At 33.0% G+C, this 24269-nt stretch overlaps 1 protein-coding gene across 1 annotated transcript in view; it reads left to right on the top strand.

The window, feature by feature from the left end:
• Positions 1–24269, top strand: part of cdh12b (cadherin 12b) — a 200587-nt gene that overhangs the window by 89516 nt on the left and 86802 nt on the right. The window contains exon 3 of the mRNA XM_073827921.1: positions 23232–23526. Within this exon, the coding sequence (XP_073684022.1) occupies positions 23232–23526 (295 nt within the window). The remainder of the gene's footprint in view (positions 1–23231; positions 23527–24269) is intronic.

Genomic DNA, 24269 nt, shown 5'->3' with positions numbered 1-24269 from the left:
CATCCAACAACAGAACACTTCAAGCTGAGAATGACCTGATTTTAAAAAGGGGATATTACTTTTAAAGATTAAAAAAATACAACTGGGTGGACTTTTAGCATTGTATGGTGGTTGTGTACACAAACTGCCAACACACAATTATGTTCAAACAACACATAAAAGTGAGTTTTGCATCCGATGACCCCTTTAAAGCTTGTAGAGTCCTAACCATTTCCTGAGTCAACATATCATTCAGTAACGATAGGCACTTTTGATTTAAATGGCATTCACACTTCACTGTGTTTTAATCTAAAAGATGTGTAATAGCGCCGCCTACCATTAACAAGGAAACCCGAAAAATTCCATCAATGAAGGTGAAAGATTTTTTTTTTTAAATTGGCAGTTTTCATATTAGAAGTTATTGCCGCACTCAGTAAAATGCCAAAAATAGCAATACTCAAATGTAGAGCAATGACTTAAATTCATCCATCTTTAAAAATTGTGAGTTTAATATTTTATCCATTACAACAAATAGCAGGGACATTGACATGTACTGCATAACAGAAATAACAGGACTTGTTGCAGTGGTAGACAGGGAATTTTGGCAGTGGAGACCAAACAGATATCTTATTTTATGAGATAACATTTTTGCAAGCATAAAATATTCATTCCAAACAGAAGAGTTGATGGATTGACACATAATATGCAACAGCAGGCGGATGTTTTTTTTTTTTTTTTTTTTTTCTCGATACGCATTTATGCAAAAGCTGTGAGCAGGAGAACATCACAGCCTCCAGATACTGGCGAAACTCTAGAACACATCAGCATTTTATCGTTTATTACGAGGAATAAAAGCCTCATTGAGCCTTTGGGAATACTGCAACAAAGCCTCAATTCTGCAATTAAATAATGCGCTACCCTCCTCGGTGTTGAGCAATGTCTGCTCGCAGGAAAAACGGCAATTGCCCGGCTGACTGTAAATCAAATTCTCTTTCTCTTCCTCTCCCTGTCCTGCTTTATCCTTTCAATCACCATTAAACCCTCCTCTCGCTGTCACTTATGACCACCCACAATTCACCTCTTTCTTCAATCATCTGAGCTAATAACGTAATAAAGACTATACATAATCTCAAAGACACAGGTCGGTGGGTTTAAGCAACTTTATAATGTAACATTATTTATGACATCATTAGCCAAAGTGCCATCAGTCAACCTCGCTTTCTAACCTTTCAAATCTGAGTTGTAATTTTTAAAAGCAAATGAACCAATATACAACAGTAATTTGATAGGATGTGTATCTCGGTGTCATTTTATGTCAACATGAAATCAAAATCAACCCCATTTACTTTCTTAATGCACGTTTCTGGTCTTATTGTGCATGATTCATCGAAGCACATTATTCCGAAGTAAAAAAATCTATCTTTGTAATGTTGCATGAAAATGCTATAACATGCTTCTGAAAAATCATTTTCACCTATCATGAATACTTTTTAACTCCATCCTTACAACCACCTGGCTTCATTTGTACCTAATGACCACAATTCAATCAATTTCTGTTCTATGATTACTGTAGCAAATTAAAAACCTATATAACATTTTTGAATGGACATAAACAGATTTTTTTTTTTTTTCGTTCTTAGCCTTTGAAATTGACTGCTGAAATATTACACACTGGAGACTTTCCTTTGATGCACAAACATCCATTTAATACCAATCTCCTCAGTGTCCTGATTATGTCTCTAGGACAATGAATCCAATATTCTCAAACTTATGAGCTGAATTTATTATACCAACAGCTGATTTTCTAATGGTTTCGCATTTGAATATAGTTGTTTATGTAGTCATCCGCAACCGTGAGTCAGGTCACTCCATCATCAGCAGTGATTAAAATGTATTGCTTTAGGTCAAAACGGTTGTGGTGACTAATGAAATGTCTCTCTGCAAGAACAAATTATCTCAGTCATGACCAAATTCACTGGATTGGCTTGTAAATTGAGCAAGATTTGTCATTATTACCTGCAGAAAAAGTCTCAATGAAATTGCAAGAAATAAGAAAGTACTACAATTGCACTGGAAAAGTAATTGAGTAAGACTTTAGGTATTTGGCACCCTATACAGAATACCATAATAATAAACCAAATATATACTATAAGTATCAAAACAAAGTAATTACTAGCATGCACTAACAGGGAAAAATAAAATGGATTGAGATATTTAAACATACAGTTGAAGTCAAAAGTTTACGTACACCTTGCTGAATCTGCAAAATGTTAATTATTTTACACAAATAAGATGGATCATACAAAATGCATGTTATTTATTCATGTAGTCCTGACATGAAAAAGATTTCACACTGACGACACCTCAGGGACATATTCAACTATTACAAAAGGTTCAAATGCTCCAGAAGGAAATGCAATGCATTAAGAGCTAGGGGGTGAAAACTTTTGAATTTAAAGATCAGGGTAAATTTTACTTATTTTGTCTTCTGGGAAACATGTAAGTCTCTTCTGAAAGCCTGTACTAAATGGAAACAAATGTGATATTTGGACAAAATAAGAAAAATGTACACATTTTCATTATGTTCAAAAGTTTTCGCCCCTGGCTCTTAATGCATGTTTTTTTTGGTAACACTTTATAATAACGTTCAGTTGTAAGTCATTTATAAGTGGTTAGTTAATGATAAAAATGATTTGCAAAACATTCATTAATGTTTAATAACTGATATGCTAACAATTTGTGAAAGTTTTAATTCATTTACAAGTAATTTACAATTAATTAGTTAATGATGAACTTATCATTTACAAAACATGACTATGCATTCACAAATGATTAATAAGTGATATGTTAGTATTTTTATATACGTTTTGTAGATTAAGTAATAAATCATTTACAAGTGATTAGATAATGATGAACTAATAATTTACAAAATATGATTATACGTTTACAAATTATTATTAATTAATATGCTGACAATTTACAAATCAGTCATAATTTATCTTAAAAAATAGCATATCATGAAATAATCAAACAGATCCTTAGTAAGTGGTTAATATGTTACTAGTTAATATATTATTTGTCACTTAAAAATAATTAAAATATCAATCATTTAAATTTTTATCCTTCACTGAAGATCGCATCATGAATAAATCATTTACAAATCTTTCTGCATCCCCTAATCTAAAGTGTAAACAATTCATCAGTTGTAAATGTTTTACTCATTATTCAAAGGTCTTTCACCCAGTGTGTATATCCACCTGATACCCACACAACCTGTAACCGGCAGGTTTGTAAAACATTTACAACTGATGAGTAGTGTACACTTTAGATTAGGGGATGCAGAAAGGGTTGCAAATGTCTTATATACACCAGATCATTTTAACATGTAAGAAAGATCTACAAATGATATGTAACACATTTACAACTGATGAATTGTTTACACTTTAGATTAGGGGAGGCAGAAAGATTTGTAAATGATTTATTCATGCATTTACACAACAGCTTTTGGATACTTTGAAGTGTGTACTGCAATGTAAGGGCTGACTGGTGAGGGTAAAGATGTCTTCTCTGGCAAACATGAGCTGCGCCCCAAATGACGCACTATACACTCTGCACTTATTCACTATGTACTTATGCACTTATGCACTTTGCACCATGTAGTGTATGAATTATATAACACCCTGAACAAACTTTCACAAGAACCTCAATTTTTTTTCATATCAACTTCAAATTTGGAATAACTTATTTAAATGAAAGGCTTCAAATTGATATAAAATTTAGGATAAAACCTGTTATGTAAAGTATGTATTTTATATAAAATATATAAAAAAAATTGTACAGTGCATTTTCTTTACAGTAAATTTAAACTTCTGTAATTTGTTAATTTTTTTTTTTTATTATTCCGCTTCTGCAATAATCTGCTGATTGTTTTCTTTAAAAAGAGACCTACCTTACATCTGTATTCCAAAGTCTTCATGCATTACAACAATTTAAGTTTGGATAGTGCACTTTCAAGCCTATTTAAAAAAATGGGGGGTGACAGTTAAGGGGTTAACTAGTAATTTTTTAACCATTTACTAAGGATCTGTTTGATTATTTTATTATATGCTATTTTTAAGATAATTTACGACAGATTGGTAAATCGTTAGCACATTACTTACAATAAAATGAACATATCACTTATTAATCATTTATAAACACATAGTCATGTTTTGTAAATAATTAGTTTATCATTAACTAATTACTTGTAAATTAACTTGTAACTGACTTGTAAATGAATTAACAAAACATACACAAATTGTTAGCATATCACTTATTAATAATTTGTGAATGTTTTGTAAATGATTATTTCATCATTAACTAATCGCTTATAAAAGACTTACAACTGAACGTTATTATAAAGTGTTACCGTTTTTTTTTTTTTTTTTTTTTTTTTTTTCCTTATGGAACATCAGTGAGTGTTTGAACCTTCTGTAATAGTTGCATATAGTCCCTCAGTTGTCCTCAGTGGGAAAAGATGGATCTCAAAATCATACAGTCATTGCTGGAAAGGGCTCAATGCTGAAAAACCAATTTGTGGGATTTTTCTGCAGAACTGAAGGCAGTTCCAGACAAACAAAGGACTCATGAACTATTACTAAAAAAAAAAAAAAAAAAAAAAAAAAAAAAGATCCACAGCTGTGGATCATTCAGCAACAATGTATTAAGAATTAAGTGTATGTAAACTTTTGGACAGGGTCATTTTTATAAATTCAACTATTATTTTCTCTTGTAGACTATAAATGTCTTTAATGTAAAATATCGTATTCAGGTCAGTATTAAATAAAAAATAACATGCAGTTTGTATGATCCCTCTTATTTTGGTCAAATACTTCTGCAAGGTGTATGTAAACTTTTGACTTCAACTGTATGTACATTTACACACCTGAAAATTTAGTTTAATTCAGAAATACAGCAGTTTACAGCTGCAAGCGGCATTTCATATTGACTCTAAAGCAGAGGGAGCTTCTCAGAAAGTTAAGCTGGATCACATTCACCTCATATCTGAGGATTTCAATCCCAGATGAGCACAAACGAATCATCAGGAGGCCCAAGCGGATCAAGGGGTTTATACAGTGTTTACAAAGACGCAGCCGACTGGGCTTTTTCTGTGTGTGTGTGTGTGTGTGTGTGTGTGTGTGTGTGTGTGTCCATCCCACAGACAGCTTTAGTAAAAAAGACACAGGAAACCATACGTACAGGGAGAGCAGAAGAAGATCCGTGCCCTTAACAAAGAGCCTGATAAATGAAAAAATCACTCCGTCTAATGGAGATGTACACTACGTTGTATGCGAAAATTTGAGATGGGTATTTACACACTCAATCCAATAATGTTAGCTGTGAGAGCTGCTCCAGATCTTCCCTTTCTCAGAGTTTTTACCTGCACTGACATCATCTTTCATTTATCTTCAGCCTTTCTCAGCACAATCTGTTCATCAGCTGCTATCCAAACAGCTTTTCAACAAACCATTTAGCTTCTTCATTGCCTTCGGCTTCACTGTTGTGCTCTTTTTCTTAAAGAAACAGTTCACCCAAAAATAAAAATCCACACTGGCAATTGAAAGAATCTAATGCTTTTTTATTCAACAACAGTTAATATTGAGAGAAAACAAACACTGAAATCAGCTTGTATGCTATATTGCATGTCTGCAGGCCTAAATTCAAGTTGTCAGCAGACTAGTTTGGCGTATAGAAAAACTTTAGAAAATGCTTCCATCAGAAAGGTCTCTCTCATTTAAATACCATAATGCATTTTCTAGAAAGGCCATCCATTTTACAGCTTGTTTACGTGAGCTCCTTCTGGCTGACAGGTCGACACTTACTCGCTCCCATTGTGTTATTGACACCCACGTCCACCTCATCTCTCCCCACCACCTATTCTCAGATTAATTCTCCGAAACGACTGCGATCTCATCTGTCTGAGGCAACCTATCATTAGCTTTCAGATCTTTTCAACATAACTTATGAAGACACGGATCTGTGCTTGCGAGTCAAGAGAGTTGTTTACCAGGAAAGGATGCAAAAAAGAGAATATGTTTTTACAGAGATAAGCACAGATGAATGGATGCACATTGCATGATACAACTTCAACATCAATATGAAATCACCAAACTGAAGCTGTTTACTTTATTAATACATGCTTATGGTCTTATTGATGTGGAAAATTAATCATCATCACAAAATGAAAGAAAGAAGCAGACTAATTTGAATCAAAACACAATATTTTTACTTTTAAACTGACAGAAATCGTGTTAACAAATGCCAAAAGCCAAAAAAATTTAAGTAGGCCCACTGTAGCCTGTAAGTAACTTAACATTAATGTAATACACTGAAAATAAGGGATGTAAGATTTGCTTTTAAACCATTTTCAAAAAAGCAATAACTGCAAGTAACACACTGAATTAAACATTAATTTGGAAGTAGCAAGCCTGAAATAGTACTGTATTTTGCTGTGAAAACATACTCAAATAATGTTTGAAAAATAATATTTTTTTACAGACTAGAAAATAACAATAGATTCAATAACTGGATTAGGTTAAGAGAATTTTCTTGGTGAACTTGACCTTCAGCCTCATACAGACGAAAAACCTCATCAGAAATTGAGCGCTGGTAGTGTTTCGGACTCAATCTAGTATGAAACACCACTTGGATTCAAAATCCAATCAATTCCCAAAGGATAAAATCTAGTACTGCCCTACTTTATTCTCACTGAATATTTAATTTTGCTCAGAAATGTCATATTACAGGAGTAAAATGGGTTAGGAATGTTATTCCGTGTTGACTTTGAAATAAAAGAATGAGCTTTGTAAGCACAATGTATACACTATATCATCCATCCCTTCAATTTGATTTAGCAGTTCATAAGCTAAATGGTTAATCCGGCCCTTTAAATGTGTAGCACACTCCATAAATACACAGCAGCTGCAGCAATAGTCCTATAATGCAATCACAGACTGCTCTCTCCAGTAATCAGCGTCAAATGACCTGACAGAATCTCTCCAGTGACCTGTACACTAATCAAGGTTACCATGTACATAGACCCGGCAAGACACACTGTAATTATCCATTCACTCTCTTCACCAAGCATGTCTAAAGCATTAACAGAGGTTTTGAGGACCATTGCCATGGATCACTTAACTGGTCTTATTTATGGTCAAGCACACCATGCATCTATGGATGTGTTCTGTGTAAAGGCTGACATTGAGGTTTGAATGTAATCTATATACTGTAGTCCTAAAGTTTACTTACAGCACATTTAGAAGATCTCTTCTGGAAAAAAATTGATCAAAAACTTTAAATCCATTCAAAATCTCTCTAAAGAGAATACTGGGCTATTGGGGTCATGTGTATTAACACATTAGGTTGTAGAACATCATTGCTCATAAATGAATGTTTTTTGCCTCAAGTTCAAATGAATGCAAATACATGAATTCGGGAGATAATTCTATACAATATGAATAGTCTAGCACCCAGAATGCAGCAGTACACTTGAGCACTCAAGTAATACTTGACCTTGCTGGGATCAGAAGTGCTGCTTCTGCACCAAATTTGTTCCAAGCCAGATTGAGCCTCTTCTGAATTCCTCATCTAGGGTTGACCTTGCAGGCTGACAGCAAACAGCAGCAGATAATAATGGATTTTGCGCTGGAGAGCTTATCTTAAACAGGCCAATCTTTACCTGTGTGTGTCTCACGACATAGCTTGGTTAAAAGAGAGGTCAGCTGTGCGCATTTAATGAGACTCGAGCATGACTGGAAATGTGCACCTGATAAGGCTGTTTACAGCCCTGTAGTGTGATGAACGTTAATGCTGTGGGGATGCCATGCTTACACACAAAGCTCGGGCTCAGATGTTTCAGGAAATGAGGCACTGCTTATAAATAAAGCGAGCACAGGGCAGTCGCAGTTGTTGCTGCATTGGTTATATTGGTTTCTCAAAATCAAACGTAGCAAGGTTTTATAAAGAGACGAACATTTGTAAATATAACTTTTCCAAGAGCTTTTAAGAAGAATCCACCAAACTCAGCACGGACTGTTGTGACCTAATAAATATTTTCTAACTGATCAGGGATGGAGGGACATATGGATCTTTAGATAACAATGGATGAATGGATTGATTGATCGATTGAGCAATAAATGGCAATGGATGAATGGATGGATTCTTAGATGACAATGGATGAATGGATTGATTGATCAATTGATCAATAAATAGCAATGGATGAATGGATGGATTCTTAGATGACAGTAGATGGATGGATGCTTAGTTGACAACAGATGGATGGATGCTTAGTTGACGACGGATGAATGGATGGATGCTTAGTTGACAACAGATGGATGGATGGATACTTAGTTGACAACAGATGGATGGATGGATACTTAGTTGACAACAGATGGATGGATGGATGGATGGATGGATGGATGGATGGATGGATGGATGGATGGATGGATGGATGGATGGATGGATGGATGCTTTGTCGACAACAGATGGATGGATTAGTTGACAACAGATGGATGGATGGATGCTTAGTTTACGACGGATGGTTGGATGGATGCTTAGTTGACGCCGGATGAATGTTTAGTTGACGACGGACGGTTGGTTGGATGGATGGATGGATGGATCTATAGATGACAATAGATTGATGTACAGATGGGTGGATGGATCCTAAAATGACAATAGATGGATAGATGGATGGATGGATGGATGGATGGATGGATGGATGGATGGATGGATGGATGCTTAGTTGACAGCAGATGGATGGAAGGATGCTTAGTTGACAACGGATGGATGGATGAATGCTTAGTTTGCAACGGATGGATGGATGGATGGATCCTTAAATGACAATAGATTGATGGACGGATGGATCCTTAAATGACAATAGATGGATAGACAGATGGGTGGATGGATCCTAAAATGACAATAGATGGATGGATGGATGGATGGATGGATGGATGGATGCTTAGTTGACAGCGGATGGATGGAAGGATGCTTAGTTGACAACGGATGGATGGATGAATGCTTAGTTCGCAACGGATGGATGGATGGATGGATGGATCCTTAAATGACAATAGATGGATGGGTGATAGACCCTTAGATGACATCAAATTAATGGATCCTTTGATGAGAACAGATGGGTGGATATTTAGTTGACAACAGATGGGTGGATGGATGGATGGATCCTTAGATCACAATAGATGAGTGGATGAATGGGTAAATGGATCCTTAGATGACAATAGATGGGTGGATAGATCCTTAGGATGACAGTAGATGGATGGATGGATGGAAGGTTTATTTATACAATGGATGGATGATGAATGGATGGATCCTTGAAGACAATAGATGGATGGATGATAATAGATGGACAGACAGATGGATCCTTAGATGACAGTAGATGAATTGATAGATGACAAAAGATGGATGGATCCATAGATGGATGGATAGAATGAACAAAGTTTAAAGGGTTATTTACTGGATGGACGATGATGGATGGATCCTTAGATGACAACAAATGAAAGAATGGATGAATCTTTAGATGACAACAGATGGATTGATGGATTAATCCTTTAATGAAAATAGACTGGTGGATTGATGGATGTATGGTTGGATAGATGGGTGGGTGGATGGATAATGAATAGATTGATCCATGAAGATGTATAGATGGATCTTTAGATGACAATAGATGGATGAGTGGATGGAATGAACAAAGATTAAAGGTGTATTCATGGAATGGATGGATGATCAAAACCCTATAGATTTCCATTAAAATGTTCTTTCTGTCTTTTTAGTGAAACTTCATAGACTTCCACTGAAAACCTATGACTGTAATTAATGCTGCCTTGTGGCATGTGATCAAAGCATAAAAATAAAAATCACAAAAAAGCCTATAGACTTCCCATGAATTGTTCTAATTGTAACAACACCAACAGTTTTCAAACTACACCTCTTAAAACTGGTGTAAACCTGTTCTGACACATACTATATCATCTACACATTTTCAAACTAGCCAGGCTTATGGTTTTCCTGTAGTGGAAAATACAATAGTCCTTGAAACTGCCTATAGTTCTATTGAAAACTTCTATCCATTCATCCATACAATGTCATAATGCTGTACGGAAGTCCTCAGAAAATACCAGGGAAATACAACCTTCAAAACTCAATTCTTCTTGACTATTGTTGTCAAGCCAACATTCAAAGTTTGTCTTGTGGAATTGTTCTACTTACAATTGGCTTCTATAGAAAACATGTTATTCAATAGCTCTAAACATGACAGCTCCTTCACGTCCGTGTGCAGCATTGTGCGATACGCAATCCTTCATAACAAACACTGTGAAGACAATCAATGCCTTCAGTGTAACACTGAATCCAGTTTAAAAGTTACTTAATCCAAACTCATGATTACATTCAAAGAATTACGATCCAAAATGACCATAAAATGGTGTCGGTTGCATGCAGGAAACCCAAGCACCACAATAATCCAACACTGGAAACAATCAAACTGCAGTAACCTCACCCCTCCCAAAGCGCGTGTCGTTTAGCTCACAAAAACCTGATGCCAAACTAATTCTGCAGATGTGAAGTCATTTGTACGGATAACTCGGGCCCAAATTATGCATTTGAAATGCTAGCAATACAGCGGCCCATTCTGAATGCATTTAGAAAAGCAGACATTTGCAGTGTTAACGCATGCCACAGATGACAAATGCGCTGACATAGGTTGGTTAAGGAAAAAGGGAATAACGATGTAATTTATCTGCACTGCCAATATAATACCTTCCACATATTTTAATCCAACTTTTATAATAATGAGATTTCTGCTTGAAGTGCACCGAAGATAGTTAAAAACCGCTAATGTTCCTAGCAGTATCGCTCGCTCCTTGCATTGAGGCCAGATGAATTCAGAGTGAGCTGATATTACTGGCTTGAAAGTAAAATTGCTTTTTAATACTTTTCCTTCAACTTGTTCATATAGCTTATTAATATTTTGAACTATGATCCATATTCCCAGTATAATTTAGATATAGGCGAGGGAAAAAAAGACGTGTTCATCTGTCATGTGTAGAAGCATTAAAGCCTGGCTATCTTGCATCAGTCAATTAATTGCAAGCTGGTACTTCTTATAAATTACACATAATTAAAATGCTAAATATCACTACGACAACCAGGCTGATTTGTTGCATTTTTTTTTTTTTTTACAGATGTTACTGATGTCAGCTATCAGTGATCACAATTATGATTTTTACAGTAAAAGTTGCGCAGAATATCATACAAATTATCGTTGAAAAGGGATATGTAAAAATGGTTTGATTTTTTTGAAAGATGTCTAATGTTTATCAGGGTTTCATTTATATGATCAAAAATTCAATAAAGACAGTACTATTGTGAAATATTTTTTTTTAAAATTTAAATTAAAAACTGTTTTCTATTTCAATATATTTTAAAACACAATTTATTTCTGTGATGCAAAGCTGAATTGTCAGCATCATTACTCCAGTCATCAGTATTACATGATCCTTAAAAAAATAAATCTAATATGCTGAATCGCCTTAAGAAAAAAAAAATTCTTATCAATGTTAAAAATAATTGTTGTGCTGCTTAAAATGTATATATATATATATATATATATATATATATATATATATATATATATATATATATATATATATATATATATATATATATATATATTTTTTTTTTTTTTTTATTACAATTTATTTTAGATTTAATATTATTATTGTATTATACATATAAAAATATTTACAGATTTTTTTGCAACATTATTTAATTTATTTAATCCTCACTGAATTAAAATATAAATTTTGTAAATAAAATAAATTAGAGTGACAGAACGATAGACAGAACGATAGAATGATAGATAGAACGATGGACAGAACGATAGAATGGTAGATAGAACGATAGACAGAACGATAGAACGATAGATAGAACGATGGACAGAATGATAGAACGATGGACAGAACGATAGAACGATGGACAGAATGATAGACAGAACGATAGAAAGATAGACAGAATGATAGACAGAATGATAGACAGAACGATAGATAGAATGATGGACAGAACGATAGAACGGTAGATAGAACGATAGACAGAACGATAGAACGATAGATAGAACAATAGACAGAATGATAGACAGAACAATGGACAGAATGATAGAACGATAGAACGATAGATAGAACGATGGACAGAACGATGGATAGAACGATGGACAGAACGATAGATAGAACGATGGACAGAATGATAGAACGATGGACAGAACGATAGAACGATGGACAGAATGATAGACAGAACGATAGAACGATAGACAGAACGATAGACAGAATGATAGACAGAACGATAGATAGAATGATGGACAGAACGATAGATAGAATGATGGACAGAACGATAGAACGATGGACAGAATGATAGACAGAACGATAGACAGAACGATGGACAGAACGATAGATAGAACGATGGACAAAACGATAGAACGATAGATAGAACGATGGACAGAATGATAGACAGAACGATGGACAGGATGATAGACAGAACGATAGATAGAACAATGGACAGAACGACAGAATGATAGATAGAACGATAGACAGAATGATAGAACGATAGATAGAATGATGGACAGAATGATATAACGATAGATAGAACAATAGAACGATTGTTAGAACGATAGATAGAATGATGGACAGAACGATTGAACGATAGATAGAATGATGGACAGAATGATATAACGATAGATAGAACAATAGAACGATTGTTAGAACAATAGATAGAATGATGGACAGAACGATTGAACGATAGATAGAACAATAGAACGATCGTTAGAATGATCGATAGAATGATAGAACCATAGAACGATAGATAGATAGAACGATAGATCGACAGATAGATAGATAGATAGATAGATAGATAGATAGATAGATAGATAGATAGATAGATAGATTTAGTAAATAAAATAAATTAGAACGACAGAACGATAGACAGAAGGATAGAATGATAGATAGAACGATGGACAGAACGATAGAATGATGAACAGAATGATAGACAGAATGATAGAATGATAGACAGAACGATAGATAGAACGATGGACAGAACAATAGAACGATAGATAGAACGATGGACAGAACGACAAAACGATGGACAAAATGATAGAACGATAGACAGAACGATAGACAGAATGATAGACAGAACGATAGACAGAATGATAGACAGAACGATGGACAGAATGATAGACAGAACGATAGACAGAATGATAGACAGAACGATGGACAGAATGATAGACAGAACGATAGATAGAATGATAGACAGAAAGACAGAATGATAGATAGAACCATAGACAGAATGATAGAACGATAGATAGAATGATGGACAGAATGATATAACGATAGATAGAACAATAGAACGATCGTTAGAACGATAGAATGATGGACAGAACGAGTGAACGATAGACAGAACAATAGAATAGATAGAATAGATAGATAGAACGATAGAACGATAGAACGATAGAACGATAGATAGATAGATAGATAGATAGATAGATAGATAGATAGATAGATAGATAGATAGATAGATAGATAGATAGATAGATAGATAGATAGATAGATAGATAGAATGATAGAATGATAGAACGATAGATAGAATTATGGACAGAACAATAGAACGATAGATAAAATGATGGACAGAATGATATAACGATAGATAGAACAATAGAACGATCGTTAGAACGATAGATAGAATGATGGACAGAACGAGTGAACGATAGACAGAACAATAGAATAGATAGATAGATAGATAGATAGATAGATAGATAGATAGATAGATAGATAGATAGATAGATAGATAGATAGATAGATAGATAGATAGATAGATAGATAGATAGATAGATAGATAGATAGAACAATGGACAGAACGACAGAATGACAGATAGAACGATAGACAGAATGATAGAACGATAGATAGAATGATGGACAGAACAATAGAACGATAGATAGAATAATGGACAGAACGATATAACGATAGATAGAACAATAGAACGATCGTTAGAACGATCGATAGAATGATAGAACCATAGAACGATAGATAAATAGATAAATAGAACAATCGTTAGAACGATAGATAGATAGATAGATAGATAGATAGATAGATAGATAGATAGATAGATAGATAGATAGATAGATAGATAGATAGATAGATAGATAGATAGATAGATAGATAGATAGATAGATAGATAGATAGATAGATAGATAGATAGATGAGAAAACAGCACAGAACAAAATATTTGTGCTCTTTGGTTGTTATCAGCACACATCCATTAATTTGAAAAGCTACTGTCAGATTTGTCCTTTGAGCCTGACGGACTTTGATTGTTTGTTTATAGGCAGCTTTTCCTCTTTTCTTTTGTTCTAGTTGTTATGCAAGTGTGTTGCTGCAGTTTTGATGCGGAAGTACAATGTAGTATTCCTTAATTGCTTGTGATTAGATCAGCCGTTTATTCACCTGAGACTGCTTCCATCTGTTGGGGCTGATGTTTGTTTCATAAAACACTCAGAAGCACGTCAGTATTCCACCTCATGAGCAAAAACAAAGCTCACAAAAAAAACCTCTCACGCTTTCTTTCTGTACCACATAATCAAACAGCGAACTGTACAACAAACTACAAGAGTGTGAGACCGCTTTCACGGTTTCCAGTGAATCTGCACCCCAGAGCACCAGAAATGTGACAAACACTATGGCTCTGCCCCATTGCTCAAAACACACATACGCTAACAAAACAAACACAGCCCTGCTTCCATTCCCCTATTTTTGTCAACATTATAGACATGATGTATGTAAAACATCCTGATCTCAACATACCCATTGATGAATATTCCTGACCCATTACAGCCATTCCTACAGCAACTGATGATATTTTTACAACTGGTCAAACGTCTCTTATGTTACCTTATGCATGTGTTATTATAATAAATGTTGAAAAAACATAGAAATGCTAGAAACTGTGATACTATACCATTAAAAAGTTTGAAGTTAAAAAAGGATGCATTAAAATGATCATAAGTAACAATAAAGACATTTTTAATGTTCTAAAGATTTCTATTTTAAATAAATGCTGTTCCTCTTAACTTTTTATTCTTCAAAGAATCCTGAAAGAAAATGTATTACAGTTTTCACGACAAATTAAGCAGAAAAAAACTTGTTAATAGTAAAAAAACATTATAAATAACTGAGAACAAATATTAATAATTGAGCATCAGTAGTAATTGGAGCACAGAATCAGCATATTTTTAAAGGATCACACAACACTAAAGACTGGATTAATGGCTGCTGAAAATTCAGCTTTGCATCACAGGAATAAATTAGCATTTTCAAATATGTTAAAATAGAAAAAGGTTATTGCAAATTGTAATATTATTTCAAAATATGACTGTTTTGACCGTATTTTTTAATTAAATAAATGTAGCCTTAGCGAGCAAGAGAGACTTCTTCCAAATATACAAAATTAATAATCTTTTATGCATGCATATATGGAAGCCCATTTCTGCCACTGAATAAAAAATAAAAAAAAAGCTAACTGCAACTTTTTATCTCACAATTCTACCTTTTTTCCCCTTACAAGTGTGAGTTTACAACTCACAAGTGTGAAGAATTGTGAGTTATAAACTTGCAACTGCAAGTTATAGTCAGAATTGCGAAATATAAACTGACAAATCCGACTTTTTTTCTCAGAACTGTGTGATATGAACTCGCAGTTGCAAGTTAAAAAGTTAAAAAATTGTGAATAAAAACTCGCAAATCAGATTTTTTTTCTCAGAACTGCATGGCAAACCTGCAATTGTGAGTTATAAAGTTAGAACTGCGAGATATAAACTAACAAATCTGACTTTTTTCTCAGAATTGTGTGATATAAAATCGCAATTGCGAGTTATAAAGTTAGAATTGCAACATATAAACTCGCAGATTTGACTTTTTCCTCAGAATTCAGAGATAAACTCACAATTGTGAGTTATAAAGTTAGAATTGCAAGATATAAACTCACAAATCTGAATTTTTTCTCAGAATTCTGTGATATTAACTCACAATTGCGAGTTATAAAGTTACAATTGCAAGATATAAACTCGCAAATCTGCCTTTATTCTCAGAATTGTGTGATATTAACTCACAATTGCCAGTTATAAAGTTAGAATTGCAAGATATAAAACTTGCAAATCTGCCTTTATTCTCAGAATTGTGTGATATTAACTCGCAATTGTTAGTTATAAAGTTAGAATTGCAAGATATAAACTCACAAAAAGTCACAATAACCTTTTTTATTTATTTTTTTATTCAGTGACAGAAACAGGCTTCCATATTCACATATACTCTAAATATATATATTTTTTTAAATCCACATATGATATAAGATTTTGGTCACACCGCCCACCCCTAATGGACTTTACCACACACACACAGTCGTAAATTTATCCTCTTGCACAGATGTCGCCTTTTCACATCCATAAACACATAAACAGATCCATAAACACATATATATGCACACGGGTTTGGAGTAAATGACTCTAGTGCTGGTTTTCTCAGCCTCCTTGCGCACTGGGGAATGTATTTATTTAACTGAATTGGCTGAGTGTTTAGGACCGGTCTGACTATATTAGCATGCAGCGAGTGTGCAGGAACGCTGGTCCTCAAGGGGTTTCGGTATCCTGGTGTGTAAGAAATATCCTGACATATCCTTTGCAAACCAAACATCCATTTAATTACTGGCCAGACATCATGTAGCGAACCGTATGATCATGCACACACTTAAACACAGAAACACACATGTAGAGAGCTGATCTGGTAAACCACACATATCATTATGAAAGCACACTAACAGATCAATGAGAAATCACTATAAATAGCAGGCAAACACATTTTTAAAAAAGCTTCTCTTGATCTTCTCTGAAAGAATCACAGCTTTAAATAATTACTGGTTGTGTAACCACTAAAAACACTGCTGAAGAAGTCATTTTGACAGGTTGATTCTTCGCGTATGGCTCCGAATGATAATAGAGCCTTTATTTATTCCTCAAGTATATTAGGACCCTATTGAATCCGCAGGCGATAGAACAGGCCTCTAATTGTCCCTATTGTGAGAGGAGCCCAGTATTTGACTGTTGCTCTCTCTCAGCACCTGTTGACTGAGACAATAACATGTAAAACCCAGTGCTTATCTTTAACCAAGATATTTAAGCTCAAAATAGCATAATAGAGGTCTAAGCCTTTCTGTATAACAGCACTATATGCAAAGAAGATGTTAAGCTGATGCATGAGGCCAGAAATTTGCTAGATGAGTTTGTGTCTTCATCTGAGGAGATTTGAAGAATTGGATCTTTATATCATTAGCTCACCAATGGATTCTTTTCGGTCAATGGGTGTCATCAGAATGAGCTGATGAAAACATCACAACAATCCACAAGTAATCCACACAGCTTCAGTCCATCATTTAATGTCTTGTAAAGTGAAAAGCTTCATGTTTGTAAATAAATTTGAAAATCATGTCCGTAATCCATAATAACGATTCCTTCAGTGCAAACAAGTCTATCCACTATTATCCTCTGACATCTAAATCCACAAACATATTTGTTTATAACTGTTTTGAGCCGTTTCCACTTGTAATCGGTGCTTGATCTGTGCATATTTCTCTCTGGATTCAGACAAGATGAATTTTTCACTTTAGAAAGCAATATTATGCATAGAGGACTCATATATATTAGCCAAAAGCAATGGTTTGAAGTTAAAAACAGCTTTTCATTTCAGAGAATTTTAACTGATGGTTTGTGGATTATTGTGATGTTTTTATCAGCTATTTAGACTCTCATTCTGACGGGACCCATTAATTGCAGAGGATCCACTGGTGAGCTGTCACTAATGATTCTTTGGTAACCGAGTACTTGGTCAATTATTCTGATGATTAACTGAGTAATTGGATAATTGAAACCCTACTGTAATTGCTAGAATTGTCACAGATCAGCGATCTCCACATAAAACTGATTGTGCAGACCAAACCGTAAGTCATAGAGACTTGAAACTTGGTGGTAGCACCATAAGTTGTAGGCTCAAGTGTCTTGTGTCATTGGAACTTTTGCAAACTAGTCCTAGGTTTTTTGCCCAATCGAACCACACCAGTGCAAAGATTCTCTGGTGAGCGAATATCAATAATTTTTTTTTTTTTAAGTCGAACTTTCAACTCACCGTAGCAAAGGGACACCAAAACATTCTAAAGGGTCATGGCCACTTTTAATAAAATGCCTATAACTCCTCAACGAAATGAGATATCTTCGCCAAACTCAGAACATTTAAGATCTCAGTCTGAGGTTTCAGGACAAAAATCGCTATAAGGGGAAAAAAAAAAAAAAAAAACATTTGTCCTATCAACATAAAAATCGCTGTGCAAGGTTTTGGTCCAAAGTGCCACAAGTGTCTATAAGGACATTTGCATATCTCAAAAAACATGACCGCCATTGGCTGATGAAGTTTGAGCCTATTAGACCTGGTTAACAGGCCGACTGGAACTAAACTATGTGGGCCTGTTTGACTAATGGCACCAAAAAGAGAAATTTGAAATAAATCAGCCACCGGGGGGGCGATATCACATTTTTCAAGGGCAAAAAAACGGTTCCGCATTGCATGGTTTTTGCACATGCATGCAATATTCTTATCATATGGCAGAACTCCTCATTCCGGACAACTTTGCCTCTAGAACCTTTGCTGTTAATCAAATCATTTGTTAAATGATTGAGAACTAGTCGTAGGGTTTTTAATCTGGTCATTTAAGAAAAGGGGCCTGTCCGAATTTACCTAAAATCCTATAAAGCCTAAAGGAAAACTGAAAACTTCATGAAACCTGGTGAGCACATGCAACAGGTGATTCTAAACAAGCACGCAAAGTTTTAAGGAGATCGGACCACAGCTTGCGCTATAACAGTCATTAACATTACAAAACATAATATTTATGGTAAACTACCTGTATTTGCAAAAAAAGGCTTGCTACATAATGTCTTTTTGCAAATGTGCTTAAATGCCTCAAAGCACTTGAACCACAGTTATATTTAGTTTTTTTTTTTTTTGTAGCAATAAAAATGGGCCTAAGTGTATAAAATTTGTTCATATAAAGTATCAAAAGCAAGTAATCATATAGTTTTATTGATCAAAACTGCTAAAATACATAATGTATTATAAACAATAGAGCTAATGTACATAATGTAGGCACTACAACAAATGACTGCAGAGGGCGCCAACAGTCTGACGATTGTTTTCATACATTACTGCGATCTAATCTTTGTTTAATATTGACTAAGCAACATTTAGGTCAAATGTCCACTTAGTCTTTAATATTTGGTCATTTCTTTACAATAGAAATGCTACAGCCACTGTAATTATTTTTTGAATACGTGGACATCGAAACATATAAACTCAGAGTAAGGGTTAAAGTGAAGGTAAATCGTGATACAAATGTATTCTCCTGTGTTTATGTAGGTTTATAATTGATTTACCTTACAAATCTGATAAAATGGTGCAAGTTAAGTTTCCAGATAAACATTAAAATAAACCGAAACTAACAACAATATGCAGAGATAAATTTCGAGTTGCTCCACACATGTAAATAATGTTTGTGTGGAGCAGCATTTATTATAGCACAGTCGCTCTGAGATGCACGTTTACAACCCATTATGCTTTACTGTGATTTTTAAATAGGTTTATATATCATGCAGCCTTGGTAAACAGTTTAATAATGCGTTTCAAGGAATCTTGTCAATGAAATGCGCCACTTCCGGTATTAGTGGACATGGGCAAAATGCAATATCAGGATTTTTAAAAATCAATTACTCGGATTGAATTGAGGAATCGTGACAACCCTAGTACGCACTTAACCTCTCCATGCTTTCTATTTCTCCCCTTCAATTTTTTTTCTGATTTGGCAGAAATTTGCGTGTAAACACATATTTCTCACTTTATCACTCTAGTGTGCTTGTCAGTTTATGCTAAACGGTTTGTACTTGTCGTGTGTGTGTGTGAAAAAAATAAGAGTAAGTGTTTCTTCTGAGAACATAATGAGCATCTGGGAAGGCTGCTTAGTCCGGTTTGTTTTATATTTTGCCTGAACTCATCATCAAACAGAGACAATATGTTCTATGTTCACCAGTTCTGTGTGGATAATCGTGAGGTTTCTCAAGGACCCAGTCGCCACATGAACCCCTTTTGTGTAATTGATTGCTATTGTTATGCTAATTCAGTTTTTAATTAGTATCACCTAACTTTTCCACTTCTAGTTATTACTGGAATTATTGCCGAGTTTTGGCTCTTTTGTAATCTCTCTTTTCTTTTCTGTCCCCCTGTTCTCTTTCTTTTTATTCATTTCTGAATGTGAAGATATATGACAATGAAGCAGGCTGATAATTAAGCTCTCTTTCTGATTTACGGTGCGCTCTAGATATTATGCAGATTGGGGAAAACAAAAGCTTTTTTTAACTTGACTGTCTGAACAACTTCGGCGCAATCTTTGATTGATGCTCCCTCAGATGAGAGATATGCATATGATTAATAACACTTTACAGCACTGATATGCTATAAAATAATGAACAGTATTACTGGTTAGACTGCATTCAAATCCAGTTCACCTTAATTTAAATGGAATTGGACTGAACTGAAACGGAATGTATGAGATAGCAAATGCGGTGTCGGTTTGAATGTAGGATTGAAAACAATTAAATTTATAATGGCAGTAAAATAAAATAAATTAATTTAATTAAAAAATAAGATAAAATACTGAAAAAATAGAATGTATCTAGAATTGAAAACAGAATTAAATTCATAACCAGTAAAATAAATAAAATAATTAATTAATTAAATATTGAAATAATGTAGAATATATGTAATTAAATAAATAAAATTAAAAATAAGATATTGAAAGAATGTATGTAAAATTGAAAACAGAATTAAATTCATAACCAGTAAAATAAATAAATTAATTAATTAATTAAATATTGAAATAATGTAGAATATATGTAGATTAAATAAATAAAATTAAAAATAAGATATTGAAAGAATGTATGTAAAATTGAAAACAGAATTACATTCATAACCAGTAAAATAAATAAATTAATTAATTAATTAAATATTGAAATAATGTAGAATATATGTAGATTAAATAAATAAAATTAAAAATAAGATATTGAAAGAATGTATGTAAAATTGAAAACAGAATTAAATTCATAACCAGTAAAATAAAAAAATAAAAAAATATTTAAAAAATTAGAATGTATGTAGAATTGAAAACAGAATTAAATTCATAACTGCAGAAAAATAAATAAATAAAATAAAATATTGAAAGAAGGTAGAATAAATAAATAAAATTGAAAATAAAATATTGAAAGAATGTAAAGTCAAATTGAAACTGAATTCAATTCTTAACTGCAGCAAAATAAATAAAACAAAATAAATAAATGAATAAATGTAGAATGTATGTAGAACTTAAACATAATTAAATTCATAACTGCAGTAAAAATAAATAAACTATTGAAAGAATGTAGAATATATGTAGAATAAATAAATAAAATTGAAAAACAAAATAAAATATTGAAAGAATGTAAAATGTACATAGAATTTAAAAAATAATTAAATTCATAACTGCAGTAAAATATAAATAAATAAAATAAAATATTGAAAGAATGTATGTAAAAATAAAAACAGAATGAAATAAATAAAATAAAAAATAAAATATTGAAAGAATGTAGACAGTATGTAGAACTGAAAACAATTAATTTCATAAGTGCAGTACAATAAATACATAAATAAACAAAATAAAATATTGAAAGCATGTAGAATATATGTAAAATAAATAAATGAATACAAAAAATGTAAAAAAAAAACATTGAAAGAATGTATAATGTATGTAGAACTGAAAACAATTAAATCCATAATTGCAGTAAAACAAATAAAATAAATAAATAAATAAAATAAAATATTTTAAGAATGTAGAATGTATGTAGAATTGAAAATTAAATTAAATTCATAACTGCAGTAAAATAAATAAAATTAAAACAAATAAAATAAAATATTGAAAGAATGTAGAATTTGTGTAAAAAAATAAAAATGAAAAATGAAATAAAATATTGAAAATGTAGAATTTATGCAGAATTTAAAACAGAATTAAAATTATAACTGTAGTAAAATAAATACAATTTAAAAATAAAATAAAATATTGAAAGAATGTAGAAAGTATGTAGAATTCGAAACAATTAAATTCATAACTGCAGTAAAATAAGTAAATAAATAAAATATTAAAATAACTTAGAATGTATGTAGAATTGAAAACAGAATTAAATTAATAACTGCAGTAAAATAAATACATAAATAAATGTAAAAAATAAAATGAAATACATTTCAAAAGACATTTACTTTCCAAAGAAAAATGATGTGTGTGGAAAATTCAATCCAAATGTCAAAATTCAAACTCAAATGAATAAAAAAAGAAGCACACGTATAAAGTCTGGTGGTCATAGACATGCATTGAAACTGAAAATATTATCAAAACTATTTAAAATCTGAATTTTGCCAGCATCAGTCAATTTTAGAGTTTTTTTTTTCCCTTCAAGATTAGCATGGCAAGTCTGCAAGTAAAATCTAGCTTGAGGGCAGGAAATCGGAGAAGAAATAAATAAATAAATAAATAAAGTGGGGGATTTGGGCAAAGCGAAAAATAGAGAGAGACACACAACATACTGTGCAAATAGATTTAGGCCAGGTTCATCTACCTACAGGCTAACAGAGCAAATCAGATCCTCAGAGTTCAAATCAAAAGAAATCTTAAGTACTGTATGCAGAAATGTGAAGTCAATGACTAAACCCTAAAGTTTTTTTTTGTCAGAAATAATTGCATTATAAACCTTCAGACTCTTATGTGAGGTTTAAACATTATGCAAGCTATTCTTGTCTGTGTAAGTACTGTAATCTTCGTCTACATTGATTCTTCGCTTGCAATTATAACATTTTGCAATTGTGCATGCTTCAGTTCCATTCAGTGGTTTCTTCCACTAATTGAATAAAAACACATTCTGAAACAACTTGCAATATTTGGGGAAAATAAGGCAATGTTTTGCAACTCCAAATATACAATTTTACAACATCTTGACCACTCAGTCTAGATGCATATATTATACAATTATTTTTTCTGTCTCCTTTAGTTACACACTGACTTGGATAAAGGGGAGAGTGCAGTGAAATACACTCTCTCAGGCGAAGGCGCTGGAACCATCTTCACCATCGACCAGATCACCGGGGACATACACGCTTTACGCAGTCTGGATCGAGAGGAGAAGCCTTACTACACGCTACGAGCTCAAGCGGTGGACATCGACACCAACCGACCGCTGGAACCAGAGTCGGAGTTTGTCATCAAGGTGCAGGACATCAACGACAATGAGCCAAAGTTCCTGGAAGGGCCTTACACGGCTAGTGTACCTGAGATGTCACCTGTGGGTAAGAAGCCTATTAAGATGTTTCCCTGATTTTTCATTCATTTATTTGTTTATGGAAATACTGCAATAAGGTTGAATACACTAACTTTAGTAAGGGAATTAGGAATTGTGAACTAACAATGTGCAAAAATGTAAATAAAAGTTGGATTAAAATAGAATAAAACAAAAGAGTGGAAAAAATGTAAATAAAAGTTGGATTAAAAAAATAACTAAAATAAAATAAAATAAAATAGTGGAAGAATGCAAACAAAACTTGGATTAAAAATACAAAACAAACTAAATTAAACTATAATAAAATAGTGGAACAATGCAAAAAAAGATTAAAAAGAGTTAGATTAAAAAGAAAAGAAAAAAAAGTAAAGAAAGTTGGATAAAAAAAAAATAGTGGAAAAATGTAAATACAAGTTGGATTAAAAATAAAATAAAATAAATAAATAGACAGTGGAAGAAATTTAAATAAATATTGGATTAAAGGCTAAATAAAATAGTGCAACAATGCAAACAAAAGTTAGATTAAAAAAATAACAGTGGAAAAATGTCAATAAAAGTTGGATTAAAAGTCAAATAAAATAGGGGAACAATGCAAACAAAAGTTAAAAATAAAATAAAATAATATAGTGAAACATTGTAAACTAAATTTGGATTAAAATAAAATAAAATAGTGGAACAATGGAAACAAATGTTGGATTAAAAATACAAAATAAAATAAAAAAACAGTGAGAAAAGGTAAATAAAAGTTGGATA

This window comes from Garra rufa, chromosome 22 (assembly GCF_049309525.1).
Source record: "Garra rufa chromosome 22, GarRuf1.0, whole genome shotgun sequence".
NCBI lineage: Eukaryota > Metazoa > Chordata > Actinopteri > Cypriniformes > Cyprinidae > Garra > Garra rufa.
Note: the sequence above shows the minus strand (reverse complement) of the source record. Positions and strands in the feature narration are given on the sequence as shown.